Below are 17,260 nucleotides of genomic sequence, written 5' to 3' on the forward strand. Positions count from 1 at the left end.
TCCCCTCACGGAGGTGAAGTATCAAGATTTGTGAAGTACTTGAAAATGTAAAGTATGACTAAATCTTTGTGAATAAATATGGTTAAAAATTATAGCCTTTCCAGATCTTACCTGCTGAAGACCTTCAGTAATAGCAGTGACAGGTGACATTCCACTGGTCAGTACTGATAACATGTAACCATCTGAGCCCATAAAACTGTTAAAGTTTCCTTGCTGGGAAAGAGGGGAAATTAAAAAACAAACAAACAAACAAGAAGGTTACCAAATTTCAAAATTCTCTTTTAATTGTTTGAAAGTAATATTACGAAACAGATTGATAAGTTTAAGGCTCTTGCTGTCCTTCCATTCCCTTAATTCAATGGGGACAAGTACTGTGAAGTAACAAAGTGATATCAAAAGAAATGTAAGAATTGAAATTAAAAAAAAAAAGTGTTAGAAATATTGCTCAACTACCAACAGCATGCAGGTTTCTGCCCACAGAGCACAGAAAGATGATAAAGTAACACTGGTTATTTAAGATGTTTTCTACAATCAGAAGACTCCGTAATGCTAGAATCTGAAGAGAATGAAGATACTGCTTGTTCCTTATCAAGGTTAGCTTGCTGAAGGTAGATGCTGTTTATTTGGTACTTCATTTCAAGTGGGGTTAGAGACTTATTCCTTCGCCTGCACAGTACGTGTCAAAATGAGCAACAGTTTTTAGGTACATGTGGAAAATATACCAGCTTTACTTTTTGTTGGGTGATAGTGACCCACAACACATTTTCTGTTTTGAGCCATAGATTGCTTACATTCCTGAATAAGGTGTTCAAAATCAAAGTGCACATGGAAAGTTGAACAAATCCAGGGGTTAATGACTAAGGGCAAGAGCCATCTTTTTTCATACGTATGCGCACATAACTGTGCACGCACACCCTCACCCATCATCTAGCACAATGGGGATCTGATTCCCGAATGTGGTCTCTAAGTGCTGCGTGCTAGATATACAGTAGAACCTCAGAGTTAGAAACACCCCAGGAATAGTGTTCATAACTGAAATGTTCATAACTCTGAACAAAACGTTATGGCTGTTCTTTCAAAAGTTTACAATTGAACATTGGCTTAATACAGCTTTGAAACTTTACTATGCAGAAGAAAAATGCTGCTTTTCTTTTTTTTTGGTAGTTTACATTTAACAGTACTGTATTTACTTTTTTTGGGGTCTCTGCTGCTGCCTGATTGTGTACTTCCGGTTCCAAATAAGGCATATGGTTGACTGGTCAGTTTGTAAATCTGGTGTTCGTAACTCTGAGGTTCTACTGTCCAAATGTGAAACTAAGCATGCAGAAAGAGATTTAACATTAGCTAGAAGATATAACCTTCTCAAATAAGTGAGTAGATCTGTCCATCTAGCCGTCTTTAATTGGTATGATTTGTTTTTACATATGCACATTATGAAAAATGGTATTTGGCTTCCATGAACAAGAATTTCTCATTTAACAAAATAGTGAAATTGTCCCCAGAGCATTGCTGCACAGATAACTAAAGCAAATTATCTTAATTTTCAGGCAGCCTCCTTGTGAAAATGGAAAATTACTTCCTTCCTTTTTAGTATTGTTACTCTGGATAACCCTTGTCCATGTAACAAATATGGCTACTTATGATAATTTGACCCCCTCCCTTTTATTTTAATGTTTTTTTGATACTTTTGGACATTCTGAAACAGTGTTCTGTACTGCATTCTCTTGGCCACAGGGTTTACTTTTTTATGTTATCTGGAAATAGCTAAGAACAACTATACAGCATGTGAGTGAAGACTCAAAAAAACCCAAACACACACTTGGTGAAGGTTTAGATCAAGTTTTTAAAGTAAGAAAGCGATAGCCTCTCCCTGTCTAGGGCTATAAATTATACTATTGGGTTGCAGTTGTCAGTCAAACCATATGAATAAATTAAGAACTGAAACAAAATTTGACAGTATGTGGCTGCAAGCAAACATGATGACACTATTTTCATGACGTGCTTTAAGGCACTCCCGTTCATGTCATTTCTCTTTGTGCTTTAAGAATGAAGATTCTATAGGACAAGATCTTTGAGAATAAAGAGGTGCTGGAAAGGCTGTTGTCTCCATTGCTACAACCAGTGAGATTTTCTGCACTATGATTATTCACAAATCAGATACTCACACACACTAGAATACTATGAATTTTTGTATAGTTAATTCAGTGTCAACTGATCTCGACCAGAGAAATGAAGGCTTTCTTGGATCTTTCATAGGCACTAAGTAGGTAACCTTTTACTAACCATTTGATGCATGGAAAACATCTTTAAAGTTTTAAAGCATTTTGAGTCTATTCTGACAAGACATTGCTGCATTTTGTTTTGTTCTTAAAAGTAGAAGCTCCAAAGACATGTTAGTTCCAAGAGATTAAATTAAAGATGTTTGGAGGAAGCGTGATGAAAGGGAAATAAGAAAATGCTAAAGAATAATATTCCTGTACAACAAATACAAGTAACATTCCACAGAGAAGAAATGTTTTTATATTTAACAAGTCTTATTTACATCTTTAAACAAGTACTTCATGCAACCATTTCCCATCCCATGCCTCCCCTCAAAGACCTTATTTTAAAACTAACTTACTATGGCATCCTTAACAATAACTCTGGCAACCTGTTCTGCTTGGCAAACAGATGAGGCTTCTGAAATTAGTTTAGTCTCTAAAGGCTTTAAAAGAAGATACAGAAGTATTATTATAAATTTGATTATATTGACAGAAAAGACAAAAAATACTCAGTTATTATTTCTTGTGTCATGTAATTTACCTGTCTTAGGCTTTAAGTCAGTAGTCTCCGACCTTTTTACACACAAGATCACTTTTTGAATTTAAGTGCAACTCAGGATCTACCCCACCCTTTCCCCGAGGCCCCACCCACTCCCTTCCTCCTCCCTCCGTCGCTTGCTCTCCCCCCACCCTTACTCATTTTCACTGTGCTGGGGCAGAGGGTTGGAGTGCAGGAGGCGATGAGGGGTGCAGGCTCTGGGAGTGAGTTTGGGTAGAGGAGGGGGCTCCAGGCTGGGGGAGAATGTGGGGTGCAGGAGAGGGTATGAGGTGCTGACTCTGCGAGGGGGCTCAGGGCTGCGGCATGGTCTCTCGCCTGGCGGTGCTTACCTCGGGCAGCTCCTGGTCAGTGGCAGAGTGGGGCAAAGGCAGGCTCCCTGCCTGCCCCAGTCCTGCGCTGCTCCTGTAAGTGGCCAGTACATTCCTGTGGCTCCAGGGAGCAGGGAGAGGGAGGGGTGAGGCACATGGCTCTGCACACTGCTTCTCCCTGCAGACACCTCCCCTGCAGCTTCCATTGGCTGCAGTTCCCCTTTCCTGGCCAATGGAAGCTGCAGGGGAGGTGCCTGCAGGAAGGAGCAGCACATGGAGACCACCTGCCCTTCTGTGCGGGCCACTTCTTGGTGCAGCGTGGGGCCAGGGCAGGCAGGGATCCAGGATTGATCAGTTGATCGCAATCCACAGGTTGGTGACCACTGTTTTAAGTGAATTGGCATCAGTTTAGGTTCGCTGTACCAAAACTGTTAACAAGCGACACCTCATGGACTGTCAAATATAACTCCTCCTTTTATAAGGTAAAGGCAATATTTCAAAAACTAAAAGGACAACTTCATGAAAAGTTGCCAACACTTTGTTGCTTTTAGTTATTTGTAATATTTTACGATTGCAGAATATTAAAAATAGTAATTGCTCAAGTGTTATTCTTAATTGAAGTTATTAGAATTATCAAACTATATTTAGTTTATATACTATATATAATTCAAGTTCTATCATCTGTAGCTTAACCTGGAAGTTTAAACTGCTTTCCATTAACAAGAAAATAGTTTTCAGATCCACAAACCAAGAAATCATTAAAATTAGAGTTTTCTGTACACAGTATCCTTCAAAAATCCACTTTTGCATCTCTTCCCTTTCTTGGGCATTTACAAAATTTACACGTGAAGTTCTTGCACCTCTAAAATGAAGCAGCTGATGTGCTACATTAATGCCTCAAGGCACATATAACTTGGCACCTATCATTTAGATCTCTTCTAATCTAACAGGTCTGTTAAAAGAACAAAAACAAACAAGAGTCTAGCATGCTAGCTCTCAGGCAGATGGGGGATTTTATATCTCAAGCATACTGCTATGAGAATTGCCGCTGAAGTTTAAGCAGCCAAGACTGAAAACTCCAATACAGAAACCACTTTAGTGTAACACTGAGGTTGCACAGTCAAAACTTCAAGAGCATGGAAATACCTTGTTAAGATCATATACACAAACTTCATTGTGCATTTCCATTTTAAGAGAATCTTTAGTTGCATCACAACAGCCTATTCCAGATAAAGTTGTTTATTAAACACAAGGACTCCAGGCCTGTAGTGCTCAAGTGCTCTGTAAGAAGTTAACTATACATTTACTTAGCTAGCATGTGCACATAAAATGCATCTACCTACATGCACAGCTATAGAGATTAGCAAAGATTCGGAGTGGATAAAATCTTTTCTATTAAAATTTAAATAGAAGGCGTTATTTTTTAAAATAAACCTGTTCAAAATTTAATTTCAAATTATGACTTCCTATATTAAGTCCTAAATTTATTGTAATCTACTACAGTCATTTAAATAAAGAAACAAAAAAGTTGAATCAACCAGCCTTCCTCAAACTTCAATGATTTAAAGGGTGTAGCTTTTTTAATTCTATTAAAAAAAATCACTAGGAAAAACATCTTTACTTTTGAGGTCATCTCAAGCTTTGGAAATGTCACAATGTCACGTACCACATTAAAAATCAATATTACTTTCAGCCTTTACAATTAAACTGCTATTTTACATTTTTTCAGATACAAGTACTTCCACAGATTCTGTTGTGCAGAAAAGGTTTTGGTTACTTTTGGTTTCAATTTAGCCAGCAGGTGCTGAGAATATTTTCTTCATTTGGACTAGTTTATTCAAAGTTGAGAAATTGAGTGGGAATAGAAAAAGCAAGAACACTTGTTTTCCTCTTCCAGTCTATCAAAAACAACCAACCAACCAAAACAAAGCCAGGTGGGAAAGGATGAGATCTATTAATTCTAAAGCTCTGAAGGACATAGGGGCCAGATTTTCAAAGGTATTTAGTTATCTAAAGATGCATATATGTGCCTAGTGTGATTTCCAAAAGTTCATAAGCAGGCTAGGCACTTAACAGCTATTAATTTCAATTTGCGGTGTTGCTGTAGATGTGTTGGTCCCCCAGTATAGAGAGGCAAGATGGGAGAAGTGATGTCTTTTAGTGATCAACTGCTTGTGGAAAGGATCTCAGGTCTTGGGAAGAGCTTTGCGAAGCTTGAAAGCTTGTCCCTTCCATCAACTGCAGGTGATCCAATAAAAGACATTACACCTCACCCACCTTCTGTGTCTCAATCTCATTGGAAGGTAGGTATTCAATGAGTTTGGGAACTTCTGAATATCTGGCCCATTGTGATCAGAAAAATCTGTTAATTCACTAACTACAGTTAATATTTCCTTTGTTTAATAAATCAGTTGTAAATGCAAAAGACATTTGAAACACAAGCTGTAAGTATCCAGCACATTTAAGGTAGTTTTGTTTTAAAAAAAATTTAAAAATGCTGGTTTTGTAAATTTACTTAAATTCCAACTCCATCCAAATGCAGTGGGACACCAATCCTTAGTAAAAAAAACAAAAAAAAACCCCCACACAAAAAACCCCGCTAATATAGTTATTCCCATTTTTAAACATAAAAATGTAAAAGTTAAGAATCTAAACAAAATGTATGTTAAACTACATACCGTAATTACTTATCTAAGCTTGCATAAATATATTGTACCCTCTTCATTAGCAAAGCGTGCCATATTTAGCATAAGCTATATTTGGTCGCAAGTCAATACGTTTTAATGACTATACCAACCAGGGAGAATGAACTACTCATTAGGAAAATAACTAAAATATTAATATCAATGATTTTAATTATTAAAATGTGATTTAAACTGCTTTAAAATCAATACACCCTGAAAAGACTACTGTACACATGCTACACAATTGTCAAATTCTCATCATAACTTTGTAAGCCAAACCCAAATTTCTCCCAGTCCCATGAAGTACTTAATTACTTTCCACACCAAATTTCAAACTTTTACCATTTTTGCTGAACCCAGCCAGAAGTCTGCTCCTGCACAGATGTACACTCTAACTCAAGAATAGCAGAAAGAACTTTGCTCAAACATTAAAGATTCAGCTGTAATCAAATTCCAAACAGAAGGTGAATGTAAAGTTCTGAACATTAGGAAACAGGATGGGAGCGTCAGGAGCATCACTATTTTGCAAATTCAGTAAAAGCAGCAGTGGGTAGTGACTATATGATTCTTTAAAAAAAGATGTGTGATGTCAGCATTTAACATTCTCAATCTTTGTTTAACATGCATACCAAGGCCCAAGAGATATTTTTAGATACATAAGTATTTTCTAGTAATAGCTGCTCTTCAAATACAAGTTGTGAAAAATCTGAGTGTTAATTTAAAACAGCATAGAAAATAAAATCCAATAGGAGGGAAGATTCTCTATTTCCAAATATATAGCAAAGTATGCAAACTAGGGCTGTCAAATGATAAAAAAAATCAAAATTAATCACACGATTATTTATAATAAATACTTTGGATGTTTTTCTACATTTTCAAATATATTGATTTCAATTACAACACAGAATACAAAGTGTACAGTGCTCACTATTTTTAATTACAAATATTTTCACTGATAAAAGAAAAAAAAGAAATGGTATTTTTAATTCACCTCATGCAAGTACTGTAGTGCAATCTCTCTCGTGAAAGTGCAACTTACAAATATAGATTTTTTTTAACATAACTGCACTTAAAACAAAGTAAAACTTTAGAGCCTACAAATCTAGTCAGTCCTACTTCTTGTTCAGCCAATCGCTAAGACAAACAAGTTTATTTACATTTAGGGGAGATAATACTGCCTGCTTCTTATTTACAATGTCACCTGAAAGTGAGAACAGGCATTCAGATGGCACTGTTGTAGCTGGCGTTGCAAGGTATTTGTGTGTCAGATATGTTAAACATGCATATGCCTTCATGCTTCGACCACCATTCCAGAGGACGTGCTTCCATGCAGATGACACTCATTGAAAAAATAATGAGTTAATTGAATAGTTCACTGAACTCCTAGGGGGAGAATTGTATGTCTCCTGCTCCGTGACTTTTACCTGCATTCTGCCATATATTTCATGTTATGGCAGTCTCGTATGATGACCCAGCATGTGTTCAATTTAACACTTTCACTGCAGATTTAACAAAGTGCAAAGGGTTACCTAGCAGCTTTGTGTTCTTGGGAAACCAGGGCGCAGTACCCAGCCAGTCTGATTCACGAAAGACCTTCCCCTCCCCACAGCCTCCGCTTGAACCAAAACCGATCAGAAGCAAGACTTACAAAAAGCAATGAAAAGGCAGTGGGAGACATACCCAACCCCCTAGAATAAGGATGACAGGATTAAGGAAACTCCCTTAGCTTCATTTGAATCAAAGATGGGACAGTGAGGCATCTCCATTATCATACAGAATGGAGAACGGAGATTCCAAGGCAGGAACCGCATGGAACTCTGAAACTAGAAAAGCAGGGAAGCACTGCATGATGGGGGAATCGCTGCTCCAGATGTTAATGAACCCCTGCCTGCACACACCCAGCTCAGTGGTTATCAGACCAACTGTAGTAATAAATCCTTTATTGGTATCCAAAATAGTGAAGCATTGCATTGTGAGCTCCCTCCAAGGAACACCACCCATAGCCAGGAATGATCAGTTCCAATTGTCTAGCCTGAACAAAACAACTTTGGTATACTCCCTGGAGCCATCAGTTTACACAAACAAATCTAGTGTTCTCCATTGTTGTTTCCCTACAAAACCCCCCTATCCATGCTCAAAATCTGCATCAGTTCCATTGGGACTTCATCTTCTCCTGACTGATCGTGCTGTGGGCTCTGCCTGTCTCCAGCACTCCGAATCCCCAGCTACCACCACCGCCTGGCACCTCCCAGTCGATTCAAGCTCCACGAAGTGGTGAGAACCTGTCTGTCTCTCTTGCTCTCTCTCTCTGTATAGCTTTCTGATCCTGACTTGTGTGATCAGTTATAGTTTTCTAAACCTGACTTTTATAATCAAATTTAAGTTAGATTTAATATTAACAGTTTTGTTTGACTCCCCTATGGTTATTTCTCATCATCATGTTCCTATTATGCCTCTGGCGTTTAGGGGAATGACTAAGCTCCTCCACTTCTGTCTGTTTCTGGCAAATCTTTCAATGTTTCCTCAGCTGTCCTCCTGGTTTTTCAGCTTCTACAGCTCTTCGCCGTGTTTTTTTCCGGTGGCCTTATTTTTGCTTGCCTTCAGATGTCCATCTTATTGCTACTCTGGTAATGGAATCAGTTTCCATCCGAAGCACATGACTGATCCATCTCCAACACCTCCTGGCAATGACGGTGCTCAGATCCTCTTAGCTGCACTGTATCAACAGATCTTGGTTTGTTCTGGGCCAAAAGATACAGAGGATTTATCTGAGGCAGGTTGTATGGAATGAAGATAGTTTGGACATGTCATACTATCTCATTCCCCAGCATTCTGCACTATAAAGTAGCATTGAAAGTACGCAGCTCTGATACATCTTGAGTTTGGTTTCGGTGTTTTTATTTTAATGATGATTTCCAGACTGTATTTAAGCTCTGGAAGGTGTTTTTGGCTTTACTGATTTTGTTCTAGATGTCCTGGCTTGTTCCACCATCCCGGCTGATGGTGCTGCTCAAGTATTTGAATGTACTACGGATATTACCTGGCAATAAATTACTTTCATGGTTAAGCTGGTTGCTTCTCTATCCTCCCCCCCTTTCTCCACCCCCGCCGGGCTTCCTGTGTTTTTGGCTTCCTTATTCGCTCTGCAGGAACACTCCTCGTACCTAAGCTAAAAAGATCCCTGCAGCATTCAAAAATCCTATGGGGTTTGCTCATCAAGTGGGCTACTACCGGAACAATTGAAATGTGAAAGTGGGGATAGGGATGTGCTGAACCTGGGACATATGAGGATGGCAGCTTGGAGGTGCTGTTCAACCCAGCCTGCTGAATCCAAGGACATATGAGGGTGACACCTTGGAAATGCTGCTTAACCCAGCTTACTGAGTCCAGGAACATAGGAAGGGCCAGCTTGGGAGTGCTGATTAACCCAGTCCTCTCAGACATGCTCTGTTAGGGTTGTGTTCGTCTGATTCTGGGGCTGGAAGAATCCAACTCTGGGGAATCTAGGTCCTGCAGAATAGCTCCACTGGGAAGGAACTTGCAGCAGGGAGAAGCAGAGCTCCGCATGAGAACACAAGTGACACAAGCAGTACATTGACAGAATTACAGAACATCCCCCACCCCAAAAGAATAACCCTAATAAATGAGCTTACCCCAAAATAACAGGTAAATCTGGTAACAAAAGAAGGCACCAATAAGACTGGTGCTTGACCTCAGGTTTAAAAATCTGAAGTGCCTTTCAAAATCTGAGAGGGATGAGGTCTGAAACATGCTGTCAGAAGTCTTAAAAGAGCAATACTAATGCGGAAACTACAAAACCCAAACCACCAAAATAGAATAAAAAACCCAACTTCTGTTAGTGGCATCTGACAGAGATAATAAAAATGAAGGGGCAATGGTCCACACTGCTTTGGATTGTTATCAAGCAGAACCTGCCTGTTCTCGTTTTCAGGTGAAATCGTAAATAAGAAGCGGGTAGCATTATCTCCCGTAAATGTAAACAAACTTGTTTGTCTTAACTGGCTAAACAAGAAGTAGGACTGTGTGTACTGGTCTCTAAAGTTTTACATTGTTTTGTTTTTTAGTGCAGTTAAGTAAAAAAATTTCTACATTTGTAAGTTGCACTTTCATGAAAAAGAGATTGCACTGCAGTATTTGTATGAGGTGGACTGAAACACTATTTGTTTTGTTTTTTACAGTGCAATAAAAAATAATATAAAGTGAGCACTGTACATTTTGTATTCTATATTGCAATTGAAATCAATATATCTTAAAATGTAGAAAAACTTCCAAAAACATTTTTAATAAATTTAAATTGGTATTCTATTATTGTTTTACAGTGTGATAAAAACTGCAATTAATCATAACTACTTGTGTGTTAATTGCTTGAGTTAACTTCGATTAATTGATAGTCCTAATGCAAACCTATCCCAACAACATGAGATGCAGAATAATGCAAAGTTGCATATTTAAGATTTAACTGAAAATTTAGATCTTAGATGCCAAAAATGCAATAATTTACAATACTAAACGCATCAGAAAAACTTCAGTGTATTTTTCTATTCCATTATAAACCATAGGGGGATTTTTTTATTAAAACAAACAAATATAAAAAAGGTATTTTCTTGTAGTATTTGCAACCAAAACACTCAACATTATAGGAGAAGTAAAATGGGCTACAAAAATTAGCTAAGCGACAGTAATAGTAGGTGTTGAAACAAAATATGCAGGATAGCATAGTGAAAAGAAATTTAAAGAGCTCTATCATTTATCTGCAGTGTTATTTGTAACAGCTAAGTTTTTAAAATATAATCTTTCCCAAAAAAGCTTAGAATGCACATTAAAGGACTGTCTTTTTTTTGTATTTGCACAGCATCTAGCACAATGGGGCCCTAAACCAAAGCTAAGGCCTTTGGGCACTACTGCAATATAAATTGTTGGTTGTTTATTAAATGTGAGAGGGAAAAAAAAAAATCTAACTATTCCCTCTAACTTTCAGACACCCTACAATTACTCGACTGTTCTTTGGTCGTAAGGCTGTCCAATGTACAATGGAGGAAAAAAAACAGGCACTAATCATGTCTTCTAGACCTAAAACAGTATACAAGCAAGGATTACATTAAGCATTTGGCCTTGATTTAAAAACCACAAAGTCAGGGAACATCTTTATTTAGTATTTCTTTAAAAGATGCTAACTGGAAGAAGAACGTATAAATTAGAGCAGAGATTGATTTTTTTTTATAAAAACCATTAGAAGCTTGTCTCCGAATTCATTATTCAGGAGGTACAGCCTCCAGCATTAAGCTCAGCCCTTCAGCTCAAGCCACCAGAAGAGGGAACCACACAACTCGATTACGAGGGAGGTTACTAGTGGAGTTCCTCAGGGATTGGTTTTGGGACCAATCTTTTTATTACTGACCTTGGCACAAAAAGTGGGTGTTCGCTAATAGAGTTTGCGGATGACACAAAACTCAGAAGTACTGCCAATACAGAGAAGGACCGGGATATCATACAGGATGATCTGGATGACCCTGTAAGCTGGAGTAATAGTAACAGGATGAAATTTAATAGTGAAAAGTGCAAGGTCATGCATTTAGGGATTAATAACAAGAATTTTTGTTATAAGATGAGGACTCATCAATTAGACGTAACAGAGGAGGAGGACCTCAGAATATTGGTTCATCACAGGATGACTATGAGCCGCCAATGTTAACATGGCTGTGAAAAAAAGCTAATGCGGTCTTGGGATGCATCAGACGAAGTATTTCCAGCAAAGATAAGGAGATGTTAGTACAAGGCACTGGTGAGACCTCATCTGGAATACTGTGTGCAGTTTTGGTCCCCCATGTTTAAGAAGGATGAATTCAAACTGGAACAGGTACAGAGAAGGGCTACTAGGATGATCCAAGGAATGGAAAACCTGTCTTATGAGAGGAGACTCAAAGAGCTCAGCTTGTTTAGCCTAACCAAAAGAAGGCTCTGAGGGGAGATATGATAGCTCTCTAAAAATACATCAGAGGGATAAATACCAGGGAGGGAGAGGAATTATTTAAGCTCAGTACCAATGTGGACACAAGAACAAATGGATATAAACTGGCCATTAGGAAGTTTATATTTGAAATTAGACAGTTTCTAACCATCAGAGGAGTGAAGTTTTGAAACAACCTTCCAAGGGGAGCAGTGGGGGCAAAAGACATATCTGGCTTCAAGACTGAGCTTGGTAAGCATATGGAGGGGATGGTAGGATGGGATAGCCTAATTCTGGCAATTAATTGATCTTTGACTATTAGCGGTAAATATGCCCAATGGCTTGTGATCGGATGTTAGATGGGGTGGGATCTGAGTTACCACAGAGAATTCTTGCCAGAGTGTCTGGCTGGTGAGTCTTGCCCACATGCTCAGCGTTTAGCTGATCGCCATATTTGGGGTCGGGAAGGAATTTTCCTCCAGGGCAGATTGGCAGAGGCCCTGGCGGTTTTTTGCCTTCCTCTGCAGCGTGGGGCATGGGCCACTTGCTGGAGGATTCTTTGCACCTTGAAGTCTTTAAACCATGATTTGAGGACTTCAGTGGCTGACACACAGGTTAGGGGTTTGTTGCGAGAGTGGGTGGATGAGTTTCTGCAGCCTAAGTTGTGCAGGAGGTCAGACTAGATGATCACATTGGTCCCTTCTGACCTTGAAGTCTATGACTCTATGTGGTAGTAAAAGGAGCCTCATCTTCTCAGTATTCAGTTCAAACTTCAACATGAATCCTAGCTATATAGTCTTTAAAAAGTTACGCTTTTGTTTTGTGATCTGTTCTGGAAGGTCTAGTGAAGAGAAGGAATTCATCCTATATTAGAATATTTAGGGATTTTTAAAAAAATATTTATTTAATAAATATTTAATAAATATTTTTATATTTATTTTAATAAAAGCCTCTTGTTGGCAGACAAACTGGTGGAAAGAGATATGGTAGAATTGCATTTAGGTGTCTAATACCAAGAGAAAAACAAATACTTTCCATCATACTTTAATATTACATTATGGTTAAGATTTTGTAATGGGAATTTTTCAAAGTCAAAGTCACGCAAAGGCTGCAGGCAAACAAAAATTCATGGAAGCCTGTCTGGGTGTGTGTATGTAGGGGAGGGTCAGGGGTTTGACGCTGAAGTAGTCATGGAGTTCCATTAAAGTCACGTGACTTTGGTGACAAAATCGTATCCTTAATTACGGCCAAATCTTCCCTGAGTTACACCCCTGAAAACAACTTAGTTCATAGGTTCATGAGTGTAACTGACAGCAAAATTTGGCCATCTTAATAAAATAACTTTTAAACTTTAAATATTAAGCGGTTAAGTAAGAAAGACTTTTGTTTCTGTTAAACCAGTGTTGAAGCAAGGTAGACTGGTTTACAATTGTTAACACTGGTCCCTTTTTATGACATTTTCAGCAAGACTTTGTAAACAAAATTTATGTAGATTTTTACAGAAATTTCTTTGTAAAGAAAACACTGATTTGAATAAAATGTTTTCTTACAAGGTAATTGATTTTGAATGTTCCTGTTGATAAACATTTGACAATTAAAGTTCAGTAGCATTATCTAATGACATTTAGAATATATATTTTTTTAAACATATAAAGCATGATGTTAATGAACACAGTAGACAATGCATTTTAATTTCAGAAGTGATAAATCCTGGACTTGTGTGTAAAATTCTTTATGAATTAAGTTACCTTTGTTTTGATTTCTTCTGCAAAGCCAGGTGTATCAGTATCTGGAGGATAGGCAACTGTTACATAGATGTTATAAGGCTTTACCTGTTTTTTGGAAAAACAATTGCATCTCTTAATATGGACACATTGTTAAGTTTCATATATTTCTACTGACATTCTATTGTGTTGAGGAGATGTTTCAAACAGGCTAAAATTCTGCAAACATGTATAGTCTTACAACCACTTCCTGCAGGATCAGGCCTAGATGATGATCATGATGGTGAGTCTATTTAAGTACTGCTCTGCTCTTAGAACCAACTGAGAAAAAAAAGATGCATTTTTACATAACAGGAGGGTGTGTGTGAGTGTGAGTGAGAGAATTATTCAGAATTATAGCATCTTAATTCAGTTTACAATGGTTTTCATTGTTTTTTTCCTTCTATTGTAACTGAAGGAGCCTACATAACTAAGAATGAGCTGATTCTATGCCTTTCTCATGCATCAGAATTCTTTACTGAGCTTCATTCAGTTATACCAGTGCAACTTATAAACAGTAATGGGGTTTCACAGCTGTCACTGAGGGTTTAATGTGGCATGTATCTGTCATTGGCAATGATGCACAAGATGGAAAGAACACAACTTGACTGTGAGAACAGTAGGCCTAGCAGTTAGAAATTTTTTTACTTGTAAACTAAATATATTTAATACAGAAATTATTGACAAACATGGCTACTCAATGGTTTTTAACTGGTCACTTTCAGATCAGAACTGCACTTTTAAAAAAGACTGTTCATAATCTGTTAGAACCATTTTAAGGATCAGTGTCATTTAAATAATCATAAAGGTTGCTATCTTGTTCTTAATTGGGCTTGTTGTGCAGAGGCATTTTAGTAGTATGGTATGTCAAACATACATAAGGATGCAAGAGATGCAACATTTTTAGTATCTACCAATTATGCTACAAGTAATTGAGAAATGGATAATCATACCTCCATTTGCAGAGCTTCAGCCAATCCTCGAAGAGCAAACTTGGTTGGAGAATAAGCTGTGTAACCAAATAGTCCCACCTGTCCAGCCTGAGATGATACAAACACAATCCTTCCCATTCTTCGTTCCTTCATGGTAGCAATTACGGCATGGCTTGCGTAAACACTACCCAAGTAGTTGACTGCCATTAACCTCTGTGCAAATATTATGATCATATTTGAATTGTACAGATACAAAATTCTTAGCGTTGAACGTTTCAATAATCCATATTTACATCAGTCATAGCAGAGCAATCATAAGAGACTTATACTAACTAACAGAACTATTTACAGGAAGGACAGTTATATCCCGAGTTTAGAATATTATACATGTTTGAAGTGAGAATCTTGACACCACATTATATATATATATCCTAATGACATTTAGCGCATTTAATAATGCACTCAGATAAGATGCTGGTCTTCAAAATAAAGTATGCTTAGCAACTTTCAACTATTGGAATCTGATCTGAAGATAGATAAGGTGTTTTGCACCTGTCAAGGAAACAATTCATTTAAATATTCAATCATATGAAAGAATACTGTGAAGAATAAAAGTTACTAAAAGCTTTAGATAGTGCCATTGTTTTGAAGATAGTTTGTTGCAAACAAGCAACAGATTTTGGAGATTGTCCAATGACTGGCAGAGTAGCAAAGAGAGAGAGAAGCATGTTGATTTGGGCCTCCAACAGAGTGGTATTGCAATTAAATGACAGGAGACTGGAAGATACTGAATTAATAGGTTAAATATTGTTTTACAACTCATGCCTAAATATCTTTGTAGTGCTTCACTTCAGAGTACAGAATAAATAGACTATATATGGAGGAACAAAACCATAAAGACAGGGGTTAACGTGACTTCAGTTAAACAAAAAAAAACTAGCCAACCTTTTCTGAGAGTCACAAGTATGAAAAGATTTCTCACAAGATCAGATCATTTGTGACCAGATCACAATTAGACTAAACTGTAGGATGGGGTAGGCAACCTATGGCACGGATGCTGAAGTCAGCACTCAAGCTGATTTTCAGTGGCACTCACACTGCCCTGGTCCTGGCCACCAGTCCAGGGGGACTCTGCATTTTAATTTAATTTTAAATGAAGCTTCTTAAACATTTTAAAAGCCTTATTTACTTTAAATACAATAGTTTAGTTATATATTATAGACTTAGAGAAAGAGACTGTCTAAAAACGTTAAAATTATTACTGGCACGCAAAACCTTAAATTAGAGTGAATAAACGAAGACTCGGCACACCACTTCTGAAAGGCTGCCGACCCCTGCTGTAGGATAATTCAATATTCTGACCTGCTAGAGGGCTAATATTCAAAGTAAGGACCAAATCCTGACCCTTACACAAAGTTCAAGTAAGCAAGCTTTGCATGGAGGACCTCCACAGGGATCAAGAACGAAATCCTCCCACATAGCCACCACAGCCACAGCAGTTTAAGGGCTGCTATCATAGCTTTAGTCCCATTTTGGCCTGTGTTTGCTTAGAGTGAATCCATAGGCCATGCTCCTGCCATTCTTGCATGTCATCCCCCAATAATGGTAACTCAGAGATGCTAGAGAGCCACAATTCCCAACACACAAGGGGACTAGAGTCAACACTTGAACAGCTTTTCCATGACCAAAAACTTCTCCATCCACTTAGTACAGCAGAAACACACAAGTGACAATGCCTGAGGCCATCCGAGTGCAGAATTTGTCCTCATACATGTACACCCAAAGTTAAGTAATGCACTTAAGTAAACACATCCAAGTCTAATGACTTGCCAAAAAAAAAAAAAAAAAAAAAAAAAAAAAAGCAGTTCCTAAATAAACTGAAACCGTCCCCTACAGAAACAGGAGAAAGCCACCAATAATAAATTTAATATAACCACTATCTGTGGTGGCTATTGTACTACATGATTTCAAGTATTTGCCTTAACTAAACTGAAATAGCAAATTAATGTACTTGAATTATATTCAAAATTGCTGATCTGCTTCCTGCATGGCACTATGAAAAGTTGTGTTTGATTTTGCAGCGTGGTTTCAACTACTTTGATTAAGGAGCTACATTTCTTCCTGGGTAACTGGTAGTAACACAGTGAAGTTTAGTTACAAGACATACTTTTGCAAATTTTAATTTAAGCTGCATGAGTCAATTTAGGTATTTACAGCATAACACAAGGCCCCTGAAGTTAAGGGAAAGACTCAACCTGAATTCAGTGGGCTCTTGTTCAAGTCCTTAATGTGGCAAAACAGCCTTATGAAATACATTCTTAGAATGTAATCAGAACATATGCTCTCCTTTGGATGTTTTTCATCTGTAGACCAGTAATCTCAACTGGAAAGTAATGAATGCTTTGTGATGAATCATATGAACACAGAAGTCTTTTACAGCAAAAAAATATTTTTTTTTAAGTCTCAGAGAAATGCTGACTGTGGTTGAGGATGATCAGTCATTTTCTTGACTCAGGGCTTGTCTTCACTACAAAAAGTTAACTCAAGTTAGAACTTGTGTGCCATGCTCAAGAGTCCATCCACATACACAAACCTCTGAGAATGGATGTGCTTTTAACTGAAGTTGAGTGGCCCACAAAGGGGTATATGCTATTGCTTGAGCTAGCATAACTTGTCAGCTGCTCACACAATCACTCTGGCCTTGTCCACACAAAATTTTGCAAACACAGCCAATATCAACAGCGGGGTGGGGGGGGATTGAAAGGAGATCACCCTCCTCAGGGGA

The 17,260-nt window shown here is 37.9% G+C and overlaps 1 protein-coding gene across 2 annotated transcripts in view; it reads right to left on the reverse strand.

Annotated features, from left to right (window-relative positions):
- Positions 1-17,260, reverse strand: part of KDSR (3-ketodihydrosphingosine reductase) — a 38,243-nt gene that overhangs the window by 3,840 nt on the left and 17,143 nt on the right. The window contains exons 6-9 of one of the 2 annotated variants that reach the window (XM_030552271.1): positions 14,497-14,688; positions 13,529-13,612; positions 2,621-2,704; positions 112-213 (exon numbers count right to left, since the gene is read on the reverse strand). In XM_030552271.1, coding sequence (XP_030408131.1) covers positions 112-213; positions 2,621-2,704; positions 13,529-13,612; positions 14,497-14,688 — 462 coding nt within the window. The remainder of the gene's footprint in view (positions 1-111; positions 214-2,620; positions 2,705-13,528; positions 13,613-14,496; positions 14,689-17,260) is intronic. The other variant, XM_030552272.1, reaches the window with a different exon arrangement.

The sequence above is a fragment of the Gopherus evgoodei genome, chromosome 2 (genome assembly GCF_007399415.2).
Source record: "Gopherus evgoodei ecotype Sinaloan lineage chromosome 2, rGopEvg1_v1.p, whole genome shotgun sequence".
NCBI classification, from domain to species: Eukaryota; Metazoa; Chordata; order Testudines; family Testudinidae; genus Gopherus; species Gopherus evgoodei.